At 37.0% G+C, this 26,416-nt stretch overlaps 1 protein-coding gene and 2 non-coding genes across 7 annotated transcripts; all 3 read right to left on the reverse strand.

Moving 5' to 3' along the window:
- Positions 1 to 1,973: 1,973 nt before the first annotated feature.
- Positions 1,974 to 25,099, reverse strand: ATG16L1 (autophagy related 16 like 1). 5 transcript variants are annotated; one of them, XM_058187288.1, is made up of 20 exons: positions 24,703 to 25,099; positions 24,281 to 24,501; positions 22,905 to 22,998; positions 21,502 to 21,607; positions 20,805 to 20,878; positions 20,465 to 20,716; positions 19,404 to 19,469; positions 17,964 to 18,050; positions 16,306 to 16,362; positions 16,075 to 16,122; positions 15,273 to 15,375; positions 13,385 to 13,490; positions 12,771 to 12,841; positions 10,950 to 11,021; positions 8,728 to 8,848; positions 5,438 to 5,543; positions 4,667 to 4,816; positions 4,327 to 4,374; positions 3,665 to 3,766; positions 1,974 to 3,337 (listed from the first exon to the last, which is right to left on the reverse strand). In XM_058187288.1, exons 1-20 carry the CDS (start codon positions 24,792 to 24,794, stop codon positions 3,244 to 3,246), a joined length of 2,070 nt encoding a protein of 689 aa, XP_058043271.1. In that variant the 5' UTR covers positions 24,795 to 25,099; the 3' UTR covers positions 1,974 to 3,243. The 5 variants fall into 5 exon arrangements, with proteins under 5 accessions (XP_058043271.1, XP_058043275.1, XP_058043273.1 ...); XM_058187292.1 differs by having other exon boundaries at positions 24,281 to 24,422; positions 24,703 to 24,838; XM_058187290.1 differs by lacking the exon at positions 16,306 to 16,362.
- On the reverse strand, positions 11,331 to 11,601 carry LOC131201519 (small Cajal body-specific RNA 6). Its single transcript, XR_009155886.1, has one exon. It is a non-coding gene; the product is annotated as a small Cajal body-specific RNA 6 (non-coding RNA).
- On the reverse strand, positions 14,717 to 14,989 carry LOC131201520 (small Cajal body-specific RNA 6). Its single transcript, XR_009155887.1, has one exon. It is a non-coding gene; the product is annotated as a small Cajal body-specific RNA 6 (non-coding RNA).
- Positions 25,100 to 26,416: the final 1,317 nt, after the last annotated feature.

The raw sequence follows: 26,416 nt of genomic DNA on the forward strand, positions 1-26,416 counted from the left end.
ACATTGTCTGCTTCAAGATTGAAAGACTTGTGAACCAGAGCAGTATTGGGTTGGTACTAGGGGCATCAACAGAAAAAGAGCACTGCTTGAAGGTACAATGTTATGAAACACCCAGCCAGGCAGGAAGAAGACTCAAGTGGGGAATTAGCTCTGAATCCTTGCGCAGACGCAAGATCCTGAACTGATCCCCCCAAACTTCATAGATCCTTATCTATCTGATCCCAAGAGAAGGCAAGCAATTTGGAAAGATTCCTGTATATTAGGCAGAATTTAATATAGTCATCTTCAAATCTATATATGTGGATCTGATTTCTCGTGCACGACAAATCCCGGGAAGCACTGTATCACAAAGCACTTTTTTAAACATAATCAGATATGTTTACTATTGGTTCTGCTGTGCTCAAATTCATTTATATGAAGTATATGGAAATATCAAGTTTGCAAACCTTTCATCAGGAAAGCATCATCAGAGATTTAGAAAGGCTCAGGGTAACCCAAGTTGGTTAAGATTGTAGTAAACCACCGGAGAAAATAAAATTAAACATTTAGTAACTGTACATGTACAGTATAATTCTCTCCCCGTTAGCATGTGAAATGATGAGCCGTCTTCTTCACAAATACATTTCTGATGTGATGCTGGTATCAGAGGTGAACTGCAAGCAATAACAATGGCTTTGCCTCCTAATGATGATAAAGAAACTATAGTAGAATGCAAATCTTGTTGCTGGCATGAATATCCTAAAGACATTCCTAGAACATAAGCAATGCCCTGCTGAATCAGAACCCAGGTCAAACAGCTAGTTCTTGCAATGGTCAACAACTGCAGAAGGAAGCCCACTAGTTTCCCAGCAGATGACCTTCAGAAGCAATCACCCTGCCATCAAGGCTAACAGCCATTAATCCCCACAACTACCATGAATTGGTCCATATTATGAAGCCAGTCAAGCTGATAGTCAGCACCATTTCTTGTGTTAGCAATTTTCAAAGTTGAAATAAAGGTAGTCCTTGACTTACAGCAGTTCATTTTGTGATCAAAGTTATGCTATGAAAAAGTGACATGACCATTTTTCACACGACCATTGCAGCATCCCCATGGTCACATGATCAAAATTCAATGCTTGGCATCTATTTCATATTTATGACAGTTGCAGTGTCCTAGAGTCATGTCACCACTTTTTATGACTTCGTGACAAGCAAAGTCAATAGGAAAGACAGATTCATTTAATAACGGTGTTATTAACTAAGGAATTGCAGTGATTCACTTAACTGTGGCAAGAAAGGTCATAAAATGGGGCAAACTCACTTAACAAGTATGTCAGGGTTCCAAGTAACACCCCCAATAACACTTGTATCGTAATTTTGGGCTCAACTGTGGTCATAATTCAAGGACTCCATGTATGCATTATGTAAAAACCACACTTTTTGTCTGTCCTGATTTTTTCAGGATTCCACTGAGTGTCCTCTGGTTCTAATATTTGTAGAAGAGGAAAATAGCTACTCTTTGTCTACTTTATCTACATTATGCAGTTTTGTACACCTCAATCATATCCCCTCTCCTTTGCCTCTTTTCTAGACTAAAAAACCCCCCAAATGTTGCAATCTTTATAGGGAAGCAGTTCGAGTCGCGTGATCATCTTTGTTGCCCTCCTCTGAACAACCTCTAACTCCGTTAAGATTTTTTTTAAGGTTGCGGCAACCAGAACTGCATATATTCCTGATGTGGTCACACCACTGATTTACATTACAATGTTGGCAGTCCATTTTCAAAACTGTTTCTGATTATCCCTACTGTGCTTTTGAGCTTTTTTTGAAACAGTAGATGCATTATTCATTCTCCCCCAGCATCTCATTGTAGGTTTTGCAAATATATTTGCAGCTGAACTTTATATAGAGCCTTTAGTATTCTCTTCAAACAGCTTTCCATTCCTATGACTGTATCCAACGCAGATAAAAAATAAAGTAAAAGCAATGCATTTTTAGAAGCAGGATATTGGTTTATTTATAATCAGTCAAGTACTAGTGGACAGATTAGTACAATAAATAAAGTTTGTCCCATGTACTTTCCATTTTCCTCTGCATAAGTTGTCAAAGTGAAGGGATCTAATGAGAACCCCAGACCCAAAAGAATCCTGCTCTCCTGCCCTCCAATACAAGCAATACAAAATAAGTTGTGGAAGGAAGAAAAATTAAAGTGCAAATGAAAAGGCAATTTAATGCTGGTGGCTTGTATCACAGCCCACTGAATGTGGAAAAGTATTTGGCTAATGAATCTTCAATGCCACAAATTCTCCTCAAACATATTGTGCATTTAACCACCGAAGGACACATACACCCCCCCAAGCCTCCTCCATGGCAGGGACGGAGGGAGGGAGAAGAGAGAGCTCCAACACAGAAAGAATATTGCACATTTAAGTCAGAGGCAAATGATACGGATTTGCCAGCACCAGGACATTCAGCTTCAGGTGTTTATTTCCTTTCATGTCCTTTGCCCTCAATATAAAACTGCAAGATAGCAGAAGTTGCTCTGGATTTGGTTTTTGTGCTCGTCATGCTATCATACATTCTTCATTACAGCAGAACTTCTTGTTGTATCCCACAATTAAAACCCAAAATGCACAAATTAAAATGCTTCTGTATCACTGCTGCCTGGATAACCTTTGGAGGATACACCTCCTGTTTTTTAGACAATTCTGCCTGCCACAAATCAAGCTGGTACAAGAAGCTGTGATTTGCTAAGTACTAGAATTCCCACAGATGCAACTGCCAAATTCATGGCTTACTCAAATAAGATTACACTTTGGATCCCACCATTCTATGTCTTAGGATCCTTCACCTCCTCTCTTAGCTAGTTCAGAGAAGAAGACACATGTATGAGTACATGCATAAAGTCAGGACATACAGGAACTTTTGCTACAGCACTCAATAGTGAAATGCCATAGAATATTGTTTCAGGACTGCTGCTATCTGGTGTAAGAAACTTTTCAGTGTGCAGATGGTGCATTTTAAAAATGACCAGTTCCACACCCAAACCTTATGACAGTTAGATAGCAGCAACATACTGTAATCAGGATCCAGTTTTCTTCCTGATGGATGCATCAATAATTCTTTGCTAAAGTCAAGCTTATGCACTCAGCAAATAAACTGGGGTGAGAGCCAGATACGGAACTTCTCTCCTCTCTAGATAGACAGACACTTTGCCTTCCCATGCATTGTTTTGGCAAGCTAGTGTTTTGCACTTTTAGGTCAAAATTCAGACCACAGCACCGCCTTATTTCCTTTGTCCACACTGACCACATGGGCTCCAGATGGTGACCATGCCACAGCATTGATGGGATTGCTGAAACAAAAAAGATGACATAAATGTTATTAGATCCCCGAAAGACATAAAATTTAAATTAAGGAAGAAATGTTGCTCAGTCTCCACAGAGCTATTTTTGAAGATTATTGCTATTCGCTAAGTAGAACGAGAAACATTTGGCTCAAAGTTGCATTGTCATTGACCTCTTCATGTTTTCCAGTAATATTCTAAGCACTTAACACTAGCCTTGCAGTCTGGGAATAATGGCCCCAATACATGTAGGGAGCATCAGCTTCAGGAAGGCTGCCTTGTAGGCTAGTATCTCCTCCAAAATGTATTGTTCAGATTTTAATAATCTTGACTCACCTGTGATGCTTGGAAAGTGTCCTTTCTACTTTTCCAGTGAGCACACTCCATATATAAAGTGATCCGTCTGCTGAGCCAGCCACAACATAATTTCCATCAGGGCTGAAAAAATCACAGATTTGGAACAGAGACAAAACGTGTTATTGCTGTTTGTAGTACAATGTGTCATTAGTTGATGGAAATCTCCCAAAAGTCTAGAACAGACGTTTGACCAAATGGAATGAATATATTTAACTGTAAAGGTGATACTAAATTAGTTTCCCTCCTACCTAAAACACTAAAAATAAGTATAAAATGAACACCTACAAACACTACAACTAATTAGATGCTCTGAATTTTCTTTTCTTCTCATCAGTGGGAACAGAATGTAGTCCTGTTCTTGAAGTTTCATACCAATACAGAATAACTTCATCTAATTATCTAATCTAATATGCTAAGCAAGTACCACTATATACCGTGTTTCCCTGAAAATAAGACCCTGTCTTATATTTTTTTGAACCCTGAAATAAGTGCTTGGCCTTATTGCCATGTGCACAAAAGCCCGATTGGGCTTATTATTAGGGGATGTCTTATTTTAGGGGAAACAGGGTACTGTATAAAATAATAAAAAGCCAGAAGGAAATATCACACCCAACTCAAGTTTTGGTAGCTCAATTTCTTACCTGAATACAACTCTAGTCCAATCAGACCCACATTTAAATCCTGGAGCACTGGAAGAAAAAGCCAACCACAAAATGTTAAATGTATTTTTCCAATTCATTTTATAGGCAACTATAAGAAGCTTGGCCACACAAACCTGAAAAACAATAATTTAACCAATCAGGCCCTTTTCTTTCTATTATTAAGCACAAACATCTACATTAGGATGTCATGGGCAATCAACAATGATATTTTTCAAGAACAGGCTGCTTATTACCATTAAATGTCAACAGAACAAGCTCTGAATTCCTGGCTTTTGACAAAGATGAGAAATCTGCAACTCACTTGCAGAGGCATACTCACCTGAATGTATGTTTGACAGCATTGATTCTGAGATCAATAATTTTCAACAGATCATCACGAGAACATGTAAGCAGCTCTGTTCTCTCAGGGTTGAGATCTAAAGCTGTAATTCTTCCCAGCAATTCCATTTCCCGTACCACACTTTCAGTTCTAAAAACAAAGTTAATATTTCCTTAATGGAACATAGCTTGGTGGTGTACAAGAAGCCTCATTAAAAATGTTGCAGTGGATAAAGGGCATAATCAGGAGCATAACTGATGTGCTCATTAGATTAAGTGATATACTGCTTTGCTGCTTAGAACAAAAAGTGTTTAAAGCTAGCCTTTTTAAAACAGCAATAGGTAAATTTACTTTAGGACACTAGCCTTCTTGTGGCAGTCACTGAAGAAAAGTTTTTCCCCCCATTGGCCCTAAGTGCATTATATTCTTCATGAGAGTACTGAGCTTCCTAAAAGCTGAATGTGAAGGTGTTGGTCATTAAACCACTTGTATTGTTGGGATTCTCAGGTTTGGAAGCAGGATCATATTTCTAAGTTCTTTGATCCGGGTGAACCAAAAATCTAAGTATGGCTTTAGGTATTGTTTATGTATCTCTCCTCTCCTTATGTCTGATTAATACATGCTTTTCAAAGTGTATGAGTTCACATCGCAAGACAATCACTCTTCATTTGAAACATGTAAAATCTTTTGCAGTCAAAAGGTTCTGATCTTACTGGAATCATTGTGACATCAAAATGGTCTCTCCCTATTTCAAAAGGAAGTTGCACTCACCTAATATCCCAAAAGCGAATTTTCTTATCAAAGTGTCCACTCATTACACATTGTTCTGTACAGACAAGATCATTGCAGCTGGAGCCAGCAAACACCGTTTTTATACCTTTAAAAAGATGAAGTTACTCATCATGTAATTGAATCCACAATCTTTCTTCTACAAAAGCCTCCTAAAATTGTTATTTAAACTAGTGTTAGCGCATGAGATTTTACTGTATATTCTTCCTTATTATATATTATTGAATTTTATGGCAGAGAATTTGTTTTGAAGATATTGCAATCAGAACAAAATTCTGGAGAAATTCTCATGGGGAAGTACACTTATGTAGTTTTGAGTTAGACAAGGGATGGAGGAAAAGATGCTTTCACTGTATTATCATATTTCCAGGGATGACAAGATTCCTTGGCTTTGTATGCTTACATTCAATTTCAAATCCTGAGTAAAACAAATTCTGTTAAGGTGTTGGTGCAGAATTGCTTCTTCAATTACAGAAATTCAGAGAAACCAGCCATAAAATTTCTCCGTCTATCTTTAGAAGAGAATTTTGAAAGGTATTTCTCCAATTTATAGATCAAAAACTACCCTATGTCTTAGGTAGTTAGGTTTTTACCTTTCAAGATTATTACCTTGAAAGAACTAAAAAAGCTAGGAATATGAACTAACTAGCTAGCTAGGTACAAGATTCAACCCCATCAATTTTCTGAAGCACAAGAAGGGGAAAAGAGAGCATAGACATAAAGAGCAATTTCCTAATTTTTTAAGAATGAATGGAAACATATTAGATTGGTCTATTCCTTCTGATATTCTGAAAGGCCCTTAAGATCATGTGACTAGGCCTGAGGCTCCCATGGAACTGGAGACTTGTTTAGATAGCGCCACTGTTCAGGGGGTCATTTTGTATGCTTCCTTCACTTATGCTTATATTTTTAAGATATTCAATAATTAACTATGATTTTTATATTTGTATTTGCTGTTCTTGCATCTTTTGTTTTATCTGTTGTTATGCACTGCCTGAGTCACTTTTGATGAGATGAGCAGCTATATAAATTAGATTAATAAATAAAAATAGTTTTCTTTTATTCTTGGTAGCAGTGACTAATTGGTAGCTAACAGATTCTCTGGGTTTGGAGAAAATGGCTGCAATTCAGAGCATTTTTTTAAAAAAAATCCCCACTTTTATTATTTTTATAAATAGCTCAAGGCAACTAATATATTTAATACTTTTTCCATCTCCTATTTTCCTCACAAAACCAATCTGTGAAGTAAATTGAGCTGAAAGAGAATGACTATTTTATTAAATAAATGTTTAAAATTTCTATTTTATATAAGGTTTAAAAGTTATAGAGTCCTTAATCTACATGCTTCCAGATTGTAAGGGATGCCAGAGAAATAGTAGTAGATGGACCTCTTAAACTAGCTGGAAGCTGCATAATAACTTTATCTGTTTGCTTGTTTATCAAACTTAAATGCCACCCATCTTACCAAAGGCAACTCTGGGCAGCTTACAGACACTAACTAAAATACACAATAAAACATTAAAATAATATTTCAAATTTAAAAATTTAATTAAAACAAAACTAAGCAGGATGAAGAGGGAGAGCACAAAGTGCACACACAGATGAGGTGGCGTGTTCTCTATTTCAGTGTTTCTCAGCCTGGGCCGTTTTAAGATGCATGGACTTCAACTCCCAGAATTCCTCTGCTCTATTCCATTAGCCACCTCCCTGGATCTTTTGGTCTAGGCTAAGATTTAAGGCCTCTGGAGGCTTTTGGTATCCATTTATACTTTTCTTATGGAAGTATGCAATCACATCTAGAGATAGTTTGGTAACACAACTTCAGACAATTGGCCCACTGCTAGGGATACTTTTAAGTAACACCACATCTCTAGCCCATAACATCTGAGATGGTCTGATTTACTTTATAAATAACCCAGATAAATGTCCCTTTGCCAAAAATATCTCTACATATTACCTTCTTTATTTTAATTATTACAAGTAGCACTCTAGATAAAAGCTCACAGTGATTTATAATGAAGCAAACTGCAAAGCTTGCTAAGCTGTTCCTTCCATGAACTTGGAGGAATTTGCAATACAAATCTTGCAAGTTATACACAATTTGCAACAGCTAGCTAGAGTATCTTATATGTGCAGAAGGAAAAAAGGGCTCAATGCCATTAACTCCTCACCAATCTTTGCAATGCCAGTTCATTAAATCATTAAAAGTATGAACACTATTATAAACACAATTTAAAAATTTCTACAAAATTGGAAGTCACAAAATCTTTTTTAAAAAAAGCATTAACGGATGCGCACACTTCCTCAACTGCTTAAAGGTTTAGCAGCTCTTGCAGTATGTTATATAGTATAAAGTTAGTCTTTGCTGGCAGCAGTACTGTTTAATATACTTCTTTATCAGGAGCACCTATTTCAAAAGACAGAAGTCAATCTCAGCCCAATAACAGGAAATATATTTTTCTTAAACCAGCATACTTTTCTGGTTTTGAAAACATTGAATATTGAACTGTGGGTCCCAGTAATATTTGCACCCAATAATATTTGCTAACACCTGCACACTTTATGCCTGGATAGCATTTGGATCAATGTTATATTAGCAGAACGATAAATAGAAATGAGCTGAGCTAGATGGTAGCTACCACTTCTGCCTATTATCAGGAGGAAAAGTACTATCCAAATGGGAGAATGCCAATTGGTGTAACAGCAAAGTTAGCCTAGATCTACAATGGCATAGAGAATCTGTGTTATGTACAAGAAGATGAAATCAACTTATCACCTAAACTATTTTAACAGCATCATATAAATACTAAGAAAAGAAACATTACCAGTTACTCTGGGTAAGAGTACTAGGTAATCAAACAATATAAGATCTTTTAAATGCTGGTATCTGGTCAGTCTTTTTATAGTAGCAGACTAGCTATTTTTTTCCAATGACTGATATGGCTTCAAAGTCAAGAAAATTTAGAAATCAAAACCTATTTCACTTATTATTAGAAAATCATTTTTTAAAAAAACATCAGTCAGTGGTGACTACCAAGATGACACTTGGGGCAACAGTAAAATGTTTAGTTCCACTGATTAATGGAATGAGTCTTTAGTAACATTCCTCATTTTCAGTGTCCTACCCCAAGGGAAGAAGCCAGCTTTGAATCCATATACATATCAGAAGATTAACAGAACAGCAATTTTGAATGCTTTGAGAGGTAATCAGTCAATGAGTGTTCTTCTTGTCCCTTTGATGCATGTGGGAAACTGTGAAACGGCTTCCTTACAGACTTTGCTGCGCAGGTCCCATAGCTTGAGTGTTCTGTCATGACTCCCAGATACAATGCGAGCTTTGTCCAGAAGGAATTTTGCTGATAAAACCTTTCCACTATGCCCCGTAAGCGTGTGCTAGAGAAATTGACATTATGTAAGAAAACAAATTTTTACAACACTTGGTCTCACTTATTCAATAGTTTAACAGAAATAGAATTTTAAAGAATTACCTAGTCTTCATTCTACACTGAGAATTAAGAAACAGCCTTTATATACAAGTATGGTTTTGGTATTTGATCTCCAAAAGGTTGCATATACAGGTAGTCCTTGACTTAATAATAGTTTGTTTAGTGATCGCCAAAAGACACAGCACTGAAAAAAGTGACTTATGGCTGTTTTTCACACTTATGACTGTTGCAGCATCCCCATGATTACATGTTCAAAATTCAGATGCTTGGCAACCGATTCATATTTATGAAGGTTGCAGTGACCTGGGACATGTGATCACCTTTTGTGAACTGACAAGCTAAGTCAAAGGGGAAGCCAGATTCATTAACAATTGTATTACTAATTTAACAACTGCAGTGATTCACTTAACAACTGTGGCAAGAAAGGTGATAAAATGGGGCAAAGCCCACTTAAGAAATGTCTCACTTAGCAATATAAATTTTGAGCTCAAATGTGGTCGTAAGTCGAAACTACCTGTATTTTTTCTTTCATTAATGTTATATTTAACAATGGAGCACAGGTATGGTTAGTAAATGAAAGCTACAATTGTCTATGCTGGGAATATGCAACAAGACATGGCTCACTGTTATATCCTGTTTTGTTTCCTAGGAATATTTGGTTGACCATCAGAAAACCATTATCTGGCCTCTGACTCATCAGTGAAGTTCTACAATTTTAAAGGAGAAGTCCTTTCCAAGTTCCTATAATTTAATACAGGTAGTCCCTTGACTTACAAGTGTTTATTTGGTGCCTATTCAAAATTAAAATGGCACCGGACAAAGGAACTTATGATCTCTTCCTAAAGTTACAGCCTCTACAGCCCACCCCGCAAACACATGAACAAAATTTGGGCATTTGACAATCCAACTGTCTTTAGACCAATCACAGGGATGCTGCAGCAGTCTCCCAACTATCCCGCCCCACTGGGTCCCTGCAGTCCCAAACCCTTCTTCCCACTCCCAAAATGGCATCTGCTTCAGGGATGGCTCCACGTGGTCTCGACTGTGTAGGAAGGCTGTGTGATGGAGAGGCTGCTTGCTCAAGGAGATCTTTCAAAAAAGTAAGTGGCCAAGCTATGATGAGGGATGGGAAGAAGGGTATGGGAAACAATAGGGCAGAAAAACTGGCCCAAGGCCAGTGTCGACCCAGTGAGGCAGGAAAGAAGGCCCAATGCCTGCAGGAATCCAGGGGTGGGAAGCAGAGCATGGGCTGCCTGAGGGGATATGGGAGTCCGTGGGAGGCTTGGGGAGCTAGGGGAGGTGCTGCAGTGTAGGCTTGGGCCTGCACTAGATCAGAGACAGACCAAAGATTGGAGTCATTAAGTGAGGTGATCATATGAGTGTTGTTTCTTAATTACTATCATGACTTGTGATTGAAATGGGCAGGTTCCATTATGGTCGAAAGTCGAGGACTACCTGTACTTACTATTAAATAACGTGCAATATACAGAAGATCATTAGCAAATCTAGTAACAGTTCATAATCTATGGCAGAGCAGTTCTAGCAGTTTGCTAATTTTTAATGCAGGGTTCTCAGGGACTGAAGCTAAAGCTGTCTGCATATAAAACATCCTCCTACCTTCTGAGCTATGGTAAAAGAAAGGAGTGGGTTAGAGAATGAAAGTAATGAGTACAGAATGTACTTTTATGTTTACCAAACCAGTTTCAAAAGTTTGGCAACCTAGTGCTGTTACTATCCATTTTTATAGAGTTTAGTTACTATTAGAATATTTGCATAGTTATAAGATTATATAATTATTTCAGAATCGTATTAATTTGGAAAAAATACTTAATATCTGTTTCCAAATAGTATGTTCAAATCACTTTGTGTTGGAAATATCAAACAAGTCATATAAATAAAAATAGGTAAAAGACGATTAAAGGGCAACTCAAATTTTAATTTATTGAGGGTTAACCTCCATTATCACACCCAATTTCTAACATCTTTTTTATAGTTATAAACCTTGTCAGAATCAGGCACATGCGCCATGTCTTGGAAGAAATACTTACCCGTAACCGATGATCATCCACTGTCCAGATCCTACTGGCATAGTCATTTGAAGCCGCTAATAAGTAGGAACCCTATGGAAATGATTTTTAAAATGTTTTCTATAATAACCATTTTTACAATCTGCAATTTATAAGTAATTTTGTTTCACATTATTTTATGATCTCTTATCTCAATTGCCTAATTTTATCACTTCATTTGGGGTTTATTTACAAGTTTTTAAGCTTCATTACCATTACATATTCTCCCCCTCTTGTCTATCCTGATTCAATTTTTTCCCTCCATTATCTTCCCATTTATTTGCCTCATCCATTCTTTCTCCCATTCCGAATTCTTTTTTCTGTTGCTAGTGCCCTGCACAGAGATGTTTTGCTTCATTAAGAGGTCTCAGTTTAAAAAGCTGAGTTCATATATTACCCATCTAATTGCCTCCAATACTTAAAACTCCTTTATTGTTTTATGTTGGATAACAATTTCAGTGGTGCCTACTCAATACTCTACAAGGACACAAGCTGAATATATCACAATGTATCAGCAAATATTCTTCCACACATAGCTTTTCTACAGCTTGATGGCAGAATAACTGCTGGGAGTTAGATGGTACAGGAAGCAATATTCTGGGCAAATCAGACCTTTTACTATTCATCACTGACCTCAGCAAAACACTGTTGCCCTCTCTTGTAGAGTAGTACAGACTTGAGTTATATGCCTCCGCATTATTAAAAAATAACCTGCTCATGGTATATTCCCAAAGTACATATACCGCTTATTTTTACAGGCAAAAGGCCTAACTTTTGCAGGTACTTCCAAAAGGAAAAAAAAAACCCCAGAATAAAATAGTGTTACTAAAAAGATGATAATTTTATACCACTTTTATGTCTTTTAATGTACAGTACATTGGTATTACTCAAGGAAGAGGATGGACATATCAGAAACTACAGGTTCAGAAAATTTTGAAATCAGACATAATTGGTTTTCTTTTAGGAAGGGCAGATAATCAGTTGGAGAAAAAAACATGGAACTTTGTGTTTAAATATGACATCAATGGTAAGGTTGTTATCTGCCCAAAAAAGGAAAGAAGAAAATATGCCCACAATGGAAGAATTTTATTCATTTATTTGTAACTAACTCTAACTAAATAACTCAAGTTGACAAACATACCCAACAACATTCCTCTTCCTATTTTCCCCAAAATAACAACTCTATGAGGTTAAGTTGGCCTGAGAAGGTGTGACTGGCCCAGTGGCCCAAGTCACCTAACTGGCTTTCATGCGTAAGGAGGGATTAGAATTCATGGTTTCTGCTTTCTAGTCTGGTGCCTTAACCACTAAATCAAACTGGCTTTTGAAAGTGATGGTGCCAATTGAGATGGTGAAATTAACTGCTTTGCTTAGAGACAATAATTTGATCCATTTTTTTTGACTTGGAGGCCGCTGTTAGATTTCTAACAAGGGGGAAAAATCAACTTGGCTTTGGAATTTGAGGGTTGGATTGAATTAGAGAAATATAGCTTTTAAAATATAGAATTATTCATATTTTGCAATTCATTACCCTTGGATTAAAATCAAGAGAATATTTTATGAATATGGGTATTTTAGAAAGTTGATTATTAGTGTTTTATGGTATCAATATCTAGCACATCACTTATGGTATTTCCAGAACAGTTAATATATACTGATACCAAGCAAACTGCATTGTGCAGCAATTCAATCCTATTCCATTATTTATTTTTATATTTACTGTTCTTCTGGAAATGCCATAAGTGATGGGCCAGTGAAGCAGGGCAGAACATATTTGCAAAAAAGAAATACATCCATACTTACAGCATTATCAAACTCTACACTAGTAATCCCTGCATTACTGCCAGATAGGGAGGCTTTAAATTCACACTTATCTGTAATACAAAAGAAAAGATTTAGGAGGCAAGAAAAAGCATGAATGTCCATCAGTTTCATTCAATCTAGCTAAGAAACATATCTCAAAGATATAAACCACAGAACTGATCATTCAGAATTAGTGATACGTCACTTCTATTTTTTGATTCATAAAGCTGATTTATATCTAAGGCAGGACTTAAGACTCAGTTTTGACTACTCTGTCTTACAATGATACTCTTCATAATTTGGGAGCAGAAAATTCTTTCACAAACCTAAGTTATTTCACTATATTCTTCTAATGAAAATGGTAGGGATTATCAAACCAAGATTGCGCTGCATCACTAGACCCATATATCCTCTTCTATTGTCTGGAAAAGACATTTTATCTTTCCAATGCACTAAGGAATTTATTTTAGGATTCCTACATTAATTTCTTAGTTCAGAAATGTAGCTACCTTTTAAAGATATCAACTGTGGAATCAATCTCTGAAGCAAAAAAGCATGTCTCCATGAATTGAAACCTCTTATCTCTTTTATCTATATTTCTTCAAAGGACTTACCACCAAAAACTTCCCAAATTTTGACCCTCCGGTCCAAGCCTCCTGTTGCTAATAAACGAGAACCAGGACTGAATTGGACTGCGTTAACCTCCCCATCGTGTGCATCCTAGGAAGATGAAAAACAATACAGACAATAATTACTGACGATTTCAGGATCCAGATCTGGCAGCCTCTGGCAGCATACATAAAAGAACTGAATGAGGTTCTAATATTAACAACAAAAAATCTGTCAACTCTTGAGTTCTTCGGTATGCATTTCCTGTTCAAAGCTATCTATAAGAAACTTTATGAGACCCAATTTGATTAAGACATCAGACTAGAAACCAGGACACTGTGACTTCAATCCTGCCTTGGAGCCAGTTGGTGACTTGGGCTAGTCTCTTTCTCTTAACTGTAGGCAGAAAACAATGACTAACCACTTTAAAAAATGTTGCCAAGAAGACTTTAAGGACCTGTCCAGGCAGATTGGTCATGATTGAATGAAAGAAAAAAAAAAAACTAAATACAATTTTTTAAAAAAAAAACCAGAACAAAGGCCTGGGACAGTTTTACCTCCTAAAATGCTGTATTCAGCAAAATACTGATAAAATGATAAAAACTATCTGTTGAAAAGCAATCAAGAAAAGAATGAGATATTAGTAAAACAGTAAATCTGACTATTTTATATATCAGAATGAAAAAGAAAATCTGAGCTAATTTTGAATTATAAGGCTAAAAGGTAAAGGTTTCCCCTGTCCAGTCATGTCTGGCTCTAGGGGGCAATGTTCATCTCTGTTTCTTAGCCAAGGGAACCAGCATTGTCCAAAGACTTTTCCATGGTCAGTGTGTGGCCAGCATGATTATACGCAGAGGGGCACAGAACGCTGTTACTTCCCTCCAATGTGATACCTATTTATCTACTTGTATTTGCATGCTTTCAAACTGCTAATTGGGCAGGAGCTGGAGAAGTAACGAGTTCACCCCGTCCCACAGTGCTCGGGTCTTGAACCCAGGCTGTCAGCTTTCCAGTTGACAAGCTCAGCATCTTTAATGCTGAGCCACTGCATCCCTTTATAAAATAAACCAACTGCTAAATTTGTATTTGTGTCTGCATGTTTGTATTTTTCCTAGATTATGTTTAGTACTTGTACAATATGAAGAGATTTCACTTAGGATTAAATGCTTACATTATAGAAACATATTTATTGTGTTTTTATTCCAAGTCATTCATAAAAGTATTCCATATATGTGATCATATTATTTTAATGACTTTATGGGTTTAATTAAAAAAAAAACTACAGAAGTTAAAAGTAGAAAAGTGATACTGAGTCAAAAAATTGCAAGAAATAAAGAGGTCTCAGCTTGAAAACTAAAGATCATGCACATTAGAACACATTCCAGAACTATCAGCTCCTTGACTGGTTTTGTTGGGAGAGAGTCAACCCTAAGTGCTTTTGACTGCAAGCAACATGAACTGACGATACCCACATAATATCAGCAGCTTCATAACATCTGACAGCATTACTGGAGCATAGATGGAAGAAAAGAAAACTGTTGGGAGCTCTGGAAGTTGTGGATGTGCAATTTCACTAGTACAATCAGACCATTCTGTAATCATCATTGACCTCGGTATTTATTAGCATTCTCAGATTTTGGCTGTTTAAAAAACCCAATTTCTTGTTGCAAAAGCCACGCTACAATTCTTTCCAAAGTCACAAAAGCCCCTTTGGTTAGCCATGTCAGGAACATACATTTCATCAGGAAAACAAAGAAATAATTGACTGAACATGAAATAAAACCTGAAGCACTTAACACGCTTACACTGCAAAGTATCACCCAAAAGTAAATGGGAAAACTACTCAGTAAAACATGTTCATTTTTTAAGACAGTGAATCCAAGACATACTTACAAAGAAACACACTGCTGTGTTGGGTAATCGGACCTCTCTGCTTGCAGTAGGAAGAACATCAGTATTATCTTGAGGGATAGGACATGAAGATAAAGAACGTCTCCTGAGAAAGTTACATCGATATGCAAATAAGTATATAAAGAAAATTAGCTATGTCTCCAGTCTATAGGCAAGGGGATGACCTCAACTACACAATAGGTAAAAATGGAAGGAAAGGCAAGGAGTCTTAAAAAAGAATTCAAGTATTCAACAAAAACAGGGAATCAATACCCAGAGATGGTTGTGCATATTAGAGACTCTATAGCCTTTGAATCTGGTTTCTCACATGAACCCAAACAATTGCATAAAAACTCCCTATGCCAGAGTGGGGAAAAAGTTATCACCATTACAACTGTTGTACTGAATCCCAAATTAAAATTGTTTGAGTTGAGGTACACCAATATTTGTTTATTTGTTTCTATAACAATATCTACTATTGTTAAATCCTTTTTCCTATACAAGGTAAATTCTATTTAGTTGCTAAAGTGCATAATCTATGATTAATGCTAATTTAAAACTCACATTATTAACAGAGCGCTTTTACGTAACATAAAAAAATAATTAAAATGACTGGGCACAGCAATCATGTAGATTATGTCCAGCATTTCTTTCCTAGGAAGTTATACCTCATGCGTCCATGATATATCTATATATTATTTAACTGGAATGTCTTTTTAATGCTACAGAAACAACCCGAGACAATTATTTAGCAATCTTCATCACATGCTAAATTAAGCGTGAATAATTTCAAGCAAATTTTCACCTGGCAGTATCAGAAGAGTGATGTCCCAAAAGGGGAGACTCAGACAGACTGGAGGGAAAGATCAGAGGTCAGCACACAGCAGAAGGAAGGAGTTGAACACAAAAGAAAAGGAGAGATAGGAGCTAGAAGAAGGCTTGACATAAGAAAAATTGTTTGAATGCCTAGTATTACTGAAGTGCTGCTGTATATTGAACTAATACGTAATGAAAAGGTAAATCCATACCAACCTACCCAAAGATATTAGTGATAGAATCCAGAAGGCCTCCAGTGGGCTGGGAGAGTCGCTTACTAAAGAGAAGGGGAGGACAGTTTTCAAGGAGATCAGAACACACAAGCCCATAACTCTCAATCTTGAAGCCCCAGATTCAGCAAGGAAAGCAAATGGTAACAGGACAGCACAAAAAGCCACCATCTTGGTTCTTGGTTCAAAAGCTTGCATAAACAATTATGAATTGAACACTGTTGTTATGTGAGCAGGAAGGAAAAGGCTCCCTAAAAGATATAATTCAATGGAATTTTGAGAATAAAATTAAACGTATACTTATATGAAAGCAGAACACATTCTCAGGACTAATGTGATGGTTGACTTAAAATAGCCTTTAACAGGAAGTGTAAATGTTTTTGCTTTTGAGCCAATGGAAAGACTTTATGTTCTGCATGTTTTGTTTGCAGATTCAATTACAATGTAGAGTTGGAAAGAAGTTTGTCAAAGAATCTATTATTTGCAGCTGTCACCAACATTAGATGGGCTAACTGGCAATGTTTTATAAAGCTTGCAGTATTAACTAGCATGGCCCTTAACATTTGCAACCTTTATAATTTTGATCTTGTTAATATTTACACAGAAAGGATCTGAGTCTCCCTTTACTATTACCATGAGATGGGCTTGCCATAAAGAAACTGAGAATGTTGGTACAAACCCAACTCTTGAAAGCTGAAAGCTGTCAAACTCATGATGTCATGTGACATGGAACTTTCCCCCCCTTTGCTAAACGAGACGTGGGCAGGGCCAGCATGTGACGCATCCGGCCCGTGGGCCAGGAGTTTGACAGCCCTGCTGTAAGAGGCCATTTCCTAACTGATAAAGCACGTTTAAATTCAAGGCCACAAAAGCTTTATTTATGCTGCTCTTTCCAGTTATGTCAGGAATAAGGGCTGTGGTGGCTCAGGCTGTAAAATAGCCTGTTATTTGCAATTACTGCAGGCTCGAATCCCACCAGGCCCAAGGTTGACTCAGCCTTCCATCCTTTATAAGGTAGGTAAAATGAGGACCCAGATTGTTGGGGGGGCAATAAGTTGACTTTGTAAATATACAAATAGAATGAGACTATTGCCTTACACACTGTAAGCCGCCCTGAGTCTTCAGAGAAGGGCGGGATATAAATGTAAATAAATTTAAAAAAAAACACTGCTATGGTAAAAAGCAGATGTGGATAGAAAAAGAGAGACCTATATTTATTTGTGAGCCATACAATTCAGAAACATTCCTAGCTAACGATACTGAAAAATAGACATTTCCACACAAAAATTCAGTAGAAATAACATCACTAAACTCTGCAACTATTGGAGTGTTCTCTCTGGGCATAATTCAATAATTAATTTTCCCATTTGTATCCCATTAAAAATAAATGGGAGCAAAAAACATCAGCTGTGCAATTCTCATTTTATTACAAAAGGGCATATAGCTGATAAATTATTTTCATACTAGCATCTGTTATCAATTAAATTTATAATTCATCTATCCAGGAAAGAATATTTTTCTCAATATTTTCTTCTCAAAATGAATTCCCTGAAGCAAATCAGGAATACCTATGAATTTTTTCCCACATGAAAATATTTCATAAACTCTTTCGCAAATATATTTTCAAACATCTCTGCTCACATATTACCTTGCTGTCCTTGTGACAGCACGAACTGGAGATGTCTCCTCAGCTGGATCGGAGGTTTCATCAGCAAGGACTTCAATATCATCATCCCTGAAAACAGACAGATCATTTCTTGAATGTTCAAGAAGATCAGGCATTTCATATTAAACAGCCCTTTTCCCCTACTATTTCAAATACAGAATTTCACTTCTATTTTTAATAGCATATGTCTTAGAGATGGCGTGAACAATAACTGAACAAAAGAATTAGCTATGCCATGGCTGTATTTTATTTGCCTTTTATAATTTCTAATCATACTATTTGCCCTCTTGTAATACTAATCATAATATATTCAGGAAATTAAGTTGTGGTCAGGTGCGAAGAATCAGGATCACATGTTAAGTATTGCTCAATTCTATACTAATCATCAGGATTAAACTGGCACTAGATAATTAACAGAATTCAAGGGGATGAGTGGGTGCTGGGCTTGGATTGTTGAGAGAACGTAATTATTCCAGATGGATTCCTCTCTTAACTTCACCCCCAGGCCCTGCCTTTTCTTCTACAGTTAGGCAGGAATAAACTTGCTGTACTTTAGAATAATTTTAGAACTGTATCAATGCACTAAAACAAATAAACTTAAAAATACAAATAAACTTAAAAATAAACTTAATTCTTAGCCCAAACAAATTCACTTAGTAAACAATGCAATAAAATAAGCTCAACTGAAGCAAAGAAAAGTATGTTCTATATACAGTAACTTCTAAACTACACAGTCAGATGTTCATATAATTATTTAAAGAAAAACAATTATGGCTGGTTAATCTGATGAATTGAGAATTCTTCCACTTGATGTAGCCATTGAGTTGTAAGGAACGTATTACGCTCAGAAGACCAAGATAAAAAAGCAAAATAAAGAAAAACAATCTGAGTCAATATAGAACTAACAAAGGTATTGCAAAGTCAGTAAATATCAAAAAATTAAGTGATATAAAAATAATAATTAAAGATAAAAAAGATGCAACTTTTTTTTAAAATCAGAAATTTAGCTTGGCAGAAGAAATCTAACCCTATTATGGTTCAGCTAAGAAAGGAGATGAAAACATTAATGAAGGTAAAGGTATAAAATCCACCAGGCTTGCTCACCTGAAGTTGCTACTAATAAATAAATTTGCTCCTTTGCTTCTGATTTTTTTAGGAACGCATAGTATCACAGTTGGGAAAGGGGAACATAATTTCCCCCGCCCAAACTAAGAAAGTCACCATCTTTACCTCCAGTCCCCACAATGTTGTTGCTAGTTAAATTAGGAACTTTTATCATTTGACCACACAGTTTACATTGGAATGCTGATGAATAGTAAGAAGACAATAAACATGCAGGTTGGATAATTCATTTTTATATTTTCAGCCTGGAAATGGAAATAATGTTGTCATTAGGAAGTAATTAGACTGATGAATGCTTACTGTTCAATTGGCAGTGGTTCTTTAGCAGCTTCTGCTAGTTCTTTCTGAAGCCGAGCTTGCCTTCTCCTAACAGAAAAATATTAGAAAATACCGGTATGTGTCAACTCTGTAATATTTATCAATATTCATCTGAACAGCTGTATTAAGGAATTGATAATTAGGGGAAATTATTGCCTTACGCTTCCTGGGATAGAAATCTCAGTGGATAGATTTTTTGCCTCAAAAGCATATTTATATCTTGACACTAGTAAAATGTAAAGCTCATCAGAATATGCTGGTTCTCATGTCTCTAGGCCCAAATGAAAACTTAATTGCCCAAAAATGTTTATCTTAACTAGGCTGTTTTAATGCCTTGAAGACATTCTGTAATTCTTACAGGGTACTCAATTTCTTAAATAAAATAGCTCTAGTCAGTGCCTATATTAAGAGCTGATTCCATACTGATATATTATGAATTATTAGATACTATTTCCATCACAGAAACTGATGTTAATTCTAGATTGAGTCTACTGTTTTAGAAATAATAGCCACTCCACATTATTTTAAAAAAAGGGAAAAATGAGGTCATTTGAATGAGCATAATCTGAGTATTATGAGCTAATGTTAACTATTTTATAGTGAAAGCAAGTTTAAACCTCACATCAAAATTTTACAAACATAAGGATTTAAAAACTAGACCTCAGAAGCTGGTTTAGCTCAAAATCCAAGTCAAGTCAAAGCTTGATTAATAACTGGATAAATTATCAAAAAATATCAGATCAGACTAGGAAATTGAAACACATTCCCAGGAAGACAACAGAAAACCATTTTTATACTTATGGATGAGTCACTAGGATTTGAGCTCAACTTGAAGAAACCTCTGTGTCTAAAAGGATTCAAAACCACATCCAAGGGTTCTGTTAATTAAATTAAATTAAATTAAATGTAATTAAATTTTTTTAAATGAAAAAAAAGACATACAGGGCACATGCATAGAAAGAAAGAAAGAAGAAATGTTATGGATGGGTTCTAATACAGATTTAGTTTGAACTCACACACTTACATGGAAAATACTATCATACCTTAAATCTTTCTCATTTTCTGCATTGAGGCGATTAGCTTCTTGAGCCTTTTCTGCCATCCAACGAGTTACTAGTTCTTGGTTATCTTCAGTGGTTTTTCTTAATTTTTCTTCAAGAGCCGTAAAGGTGATTTGGAGAGCATCATATTCATCCTTAAGAGTCTGATTAGCTCGTTCGAGATCTTGAAGCTTGTTGCATAAATCATGGCACTCAGTCTCCAGTTCAGATATCTTCTGTAAATATTCTGCAATTCTTCAATGGAAGCAACTAATATAATAAAAATCTGAAGCTAGCTAGGACCAAGATAAAGTTCTATTGATAATAAATGGATTTTACTCACTTGACATTATTTATTTGTATTTCTTTGTCCTTCTGTTGTATTTGATTGTTTAGGTCAATCACAGATTGAGCCAACTACAAAAAAAGCGGGGGGATGATAAAGTTAATGTTAATGTCAATTAATATTAATAATAATTAACTATGTTAACTATGTTAATGAAGAACTACAATTCTTAATATAGACAATGGGTTTTGTGTCTCTTTTGGTGCATGCACTTTATTAAGAATGTATCTTATGTCTCTCAATCAAAAGCAAGATTTTCTGTATTCATTTGGCAGATTCACAAACCCATCTGGAACAAACTTAAACAATCAATATATACAAAAATGAAAAGAAAATCATGACTACATAATGTAGCTGAAAGATACCATAAATTGTACCTTTATAAACCTTTTTAAATTTCTAAACAGAAAATCTTAAAAAAATAAGCATCATTTTCCAGGTTTCTAGTAACAGATGAAGAAAGGCATCACAAAAGCAAAGTATCCTAATTAAAAATGGAGTATATGCTGCACTGTCTACAATAATATTTATTTTTTATTACAATGAGAACAACAGAAAAGCTGAAAGGCTGATTGCTTACTAGAAAAGTTATTTTAGACATACATTTTTATTGTTCTGAAACTTATGGCATAGACAAAAATACATAACAGTATGCGCATTGTACTGCTGCAAGTAAGCACAATTTTTTCCTAACCTCGCCCCGTTTCTTGTGCAGCTCTGTCAATTCCTCTTGATGTTTAATCCTTAATTGAGCTACTTCTTGAAGATGAGCATCATTTCTTGCACCATCATGTCCTGGGCTGAATTTTCCAAAGGAACAGTAGGTAAGATAAATAAACTTATTTAATCATGCAGATGTTCAACCTATAGATAGGTTAAAATGGCAATTGGAACCAGAATTTCCATCAATAAGTTTTCAGATTTTAAAGTGTGAAGCCATGTGACTACATTGCTTACGAAAGCAATTCTTAAGTCCTGGTTGCTGTTATTATACACAGACCTTATAGGACAGTGACTTCTGACTTACTGCTGGCTTTTCCATCGACTTTACTTGTGAAAAGCCAGCAGTGAATGTTGGAAATTGCATTCAACAGAGACACGACAACAGAGATGCTTCAATGGCTGGAATACTTAAGACTGGTTATAAGTACCATTTGTTCATTGCCAGTGTAACTTTGAACTGTAGCAGAATGGTCACTGAGCAAGGACCTATACTGAACAAGAACTAATATCTCCATATGTAGTATTGATTTTCCACTGATATTTCATTGAAATTACATTAAGCAGTTCCCATTCATCTTGGTACTTTATGCTACTGTTCTCTATTTAAAAGAATGAAGTCTCCGTTTAAGGACCATTTGGATGTCTGGTGAGAGGAGGGCTTATCTATCATTTCAAATGTCCAAAAAAATTGAAAATCATTCAATATATTATGAACGTCATTTTAATAATATAATACTTTGCATGAATTTATATATTCATATGACATTACACAATTTGACGTAATTTGCATCAGTTGCATAATTTATCATCAGACAGTCCTTGCCCTATGACCACAATTGGGACCAGAATTTCCACTGTTAAGCAAAGCAGTTGTTAAATGAGTCACTATAGTTGTTAAGTGTATCTTTGGTCATTAAGTGAATCTGGCTTCCCCCTTTGACTTTGCTTTTTGGAAGCCTGCTGGGAAGGTTGCAAATGGCAATCACATGACATCACGATGCTGCAATGACTGTAAATACATCCTGGTTGCCAAGCACCAGAATTCTGATCATGTGACCATGGGGAATGCTGTGACAATGTGACGATTGATCATAAGTAACTTATTTCAGTGCCATTGTAACTTCAAATAGTCACAAATTGAATGATTGTAAGTTGAATATTACTTATATAAATAGTACATATGTTATAAAAATAAGATTACATTAACATAATAACACGTGTACAACATGTACAGCACTAAATACAAAGTTTTGCAGTAGCTATTAATGGTGAAAAAATTGAAATGAATATTACATAGAAGAGCAAAATGCCCTGTTATATTGTTGATTTTAAAGAAGCCATAATAACTCTCACTAGAATTGATTCAACAAGTACCTGATCTCATGCCGGCTTGGCAAATCATACTTTTCCACTTGTAGCTTGTCAGCCAGCACTGAATGGAAATCTGACTTCTCCAAGAGCTTGTTATCTAACAGTCCAAAATATTTAATTTTAAAAAATGGGAAAAAATGTTATTAGTTGTGCAATCAATTAACAAGTTTGCTATGCTCTGTAAACATTTACAGAGAAATTATACCTATTTCAGACATGCTCTTGTATTTTAATGAAAACATGTCTAACCAAGACATTCTCTCACAGTACACAATAGGATTATGAGTTCAGACTTGTACAACTAGGTTTATGTAAATGAATGAGTCATTTAATAAGTCATTGTTCTACTTTATAACCTGGTATTTTGAATAACAGAATCTGGAAGGGGGGTTCTCTGATATAATCACAAAAGATTGTTCCAGATTGCAAAAAATCCCTCTCACCAAACGGGTACTGTGGCCTGAGAACAAATATCTCAAGCAATCAAGTAATTCTCCTTATGCTATTGAGCCAATGAGAAGCTTCTTTGTCCCTGAGCAGAATGTAAACAAGAAGTATTCAAAGTTCAGAGTTGGGAATCTATATTTAAATCCAAGTCCACAAAAATGGGCCAGTTTGGTGTAGTGCTTAAAGCACCAGGCTAAACTCCAGGAGACCAAGAGTTCTAATTGTGTTTTAGCATGAAGCCAGCTGAGCCAGCTCTCTCAATCCTTGGAAGGAGGCAATGACAAGCCATTTCTGAAACACTTTCCAAACTCAATTCAAAGGAATCGCATGTGCGCGCGCACACACACGCACACCAAATATAATATGCAAATAGCATTATGCCTCATTGGAGTGAATACATTCTAAAACATTATTTGTATAATACATTAATCCAGTTAACTGAATTCATCAATTGTCTGGGTGTCTATAACATAGAAGTGCCACAAAAAAGCCCAAATGACTGCACAACACAGAATCACAAACCAGTCAACAAATTTTAGCCTAATGTATTATGTGAACCTGGCCTAAGAAACGATAATGTATTTATAAATTTATGTATAAAATTATAGGTAAAGATAAAACTAGTAACACACACTCCTTTTTTCATATAAGGTATCATTTCTGCTTTTCTCTGAGATTTATTTTCTGGAACCTATTGAAGAAAAATTGTATTCAATTCAATTGAATTACAAAACAGTTAATTGGGAAATTTTGCTAGTTTACTGAAACTTTATTGAAGTTTACTGAAACAGCCCCCAAAACTCATCAATCAAACTACAGTAGCAAAAAACATCCTTTATCTACTCGATAAATATTTATAATTGAATTCACTGGCAATTCTAGCCTGCTAGTTAAAGTGAAGATTTTCAGTTGATTCTTCCGAAAGTTCTTACATTGCAAGATTATCTCTTCAAAGGCTTGTCTTTGCAACCGGTCTCGACGCTTCAGTTCATCCAGGATATGCCGCTTCCAGGTGGGGAAACTCGATGTCTTAAGTCCACCAGACATGTTGCCGGAGATCGGGGACGTTACACCCTGCCCCAAAAAACCAAAGTCATCTGGCTGCGGGTTTCCCCTGTGACAGAGTGGGTGTAGGAGAGCTGGATCCAGGACTCTAAAGAATATGGTAACGATAACAAGGCAGTTGGAGGCAAGTCAGGCAGCCCGATCGGGGTTGGGAAAGAAAGAGGAAGGGGTCATGTCCGAGAAGATCAGGAGAGAGAGTGGAAGGGGACCAGAAGATTGGGAGGCGTCCAGTCATCCTGGCTGCCGGGCCCACCCAGGAACAGACACCAGACCAACGGGCAAAACTCACCGCTGACCATCGAGTAGGAGGGGGGGCAGTTGGGTGCTGCCTTCACCTGGAAGGCCCCTCCGCGCACCCCTCGATCGGGCCGCAGCCCCCATCCATTTCCGCGACAGTCTTTCACAGAGTTCCCCTTGGTCCGAGAGAGATGGCGTCACTAGCGGGCTTTCTCTTCCTGCGTCGCAGGCTAATCACGCAAGGCCCCGATCTCGATGCCTGACTCACAAGACCGCCCTTCCTGCAGAAAGTGGATCGCGCAGTTAGCAACCGCGTGTCGCTAAGTCAGTTACTACCTCGCCGGCCCATCCTTGCGAGCGCCCTTTCCTGGTTAAACGCGGGCTGCTCGGCAATCGTCAAGGCAAAAGCGGGGTAGAAAATGGCTGCAGACGAGGCTCGTCAGGGCTCCCTGGATATACGCCATTTTAGGAAAGGATGCTGGGAAGTGGCGGCTTTGCTGCGTGCCACTTTGGCCGGGGAATTGTGGCGTCGTTGCCCCGGCTACACAGATCGATAGAGGAGCGCTCTTAGGGATACATACACCGGGCGAGCCGCCGTCGACGTTACCTTTCCCCTCCCCTTCCACGCGGTGCTCAGCCCAACTTCTCTGCCAGCAAATACCGCGTAGAGTAGATCAGAGTTTCTCAACCTTGGCGACTTTTAAGGTGCGCTGGCTGGGAGATTAGGGGAGTTGAAGTCCACACAATTTAAAGCCGCCAAGGTCGAGAAACGCCGAAGTAAACCAGAGTGCTACAAAACTTAGGTCTTTGTTATAATTGGTGCGTTGTTTTTATGGCTCTCGGTTTGTATCCTCCATGTGTTTACTCCTTCAGCTCCAGACGGCTTTTATCTAGCGCGAGCGATGATAACGGATCGCGCAATTTAGCTTTGGGGAATTGTTTGGTTTTCTTCCTAAATAAGGATGGCAGTGAAAGATTATTTGTTTCCTTTTAAAACGGGGGCGATTTTAACAGTCTAATCCAGGAATCCAGGAAAAGAAAATGTTAGTTGCAATTTTATGTTGGCTTTACAGAGTGAAACAGGTGGTAGAAAACAATATGTTCCAAATATCTTTTTTCCTCCGCTGTGATCTTTATTTTCCAGTAGCTGTCTTAGAAATTTTAAATATTTTGTTTTGAAGGTATTTGAGGGATTGTATTGGTTTGAGCTTCCTTACCATTATAGAATTTTGATTTATGTACGTGGGTGAATCTTGTCTGTGATAAATAACCTTCCTGTGCACTTTTCTTTCTTCCACCCATCCATCCAATCTCTGCACACTTTCTTCAGTAGTTATTTACAGCATTCTCACAAACAGGCTAGGCCTAGGGTTTACTAGGCAGGAAAATTTTCATAAATCCCTCCTTGTGAAGTGGGGCCATAGGGGTCAGTTGGGCTTGTTAGTCACGTACCTGGCTCCTTGCTGCGTGATGACAGCCCTGCCCGAGTTGTTGGAGGTGGTTGCCGGGGTGGCGGTTGAGACCCCTAGCTCATGGTCATGGGGGACTTTAACCTGCCTTCTTCTGGCACATCATCAGCATCGGTTCGGGAGTTCATGGCCTCCATGACGGCCATGGACCTGACTCAAGTAGTGGATGGCCCCACCCACATCGGGGGAGGCACACTGGATTTGATTTTTATCTCTGGTCAGTGGATGAGTGATCTGGTTTTAGGAGATGTAGTTATTGAGCCGTTGTCATGGTCAGATCACTCTCTCCTTCGTCTA

The sequence above is a fragment of the Ahaetulla prasina genome, chromosome 6, assembly GCF_028640845.1.
Source record: "Ahaetulla prasina isolate Xishuangbanna chromosome 6, ASM2864084v1, whole genome shotgun sequence".
NCBI classification, from domain to species: Eukaryota; Metazoa; Chordata; class Lepidosauria; order Squamata; family Colubridae; genus Ahaetulla; species Ahaetulla prasina.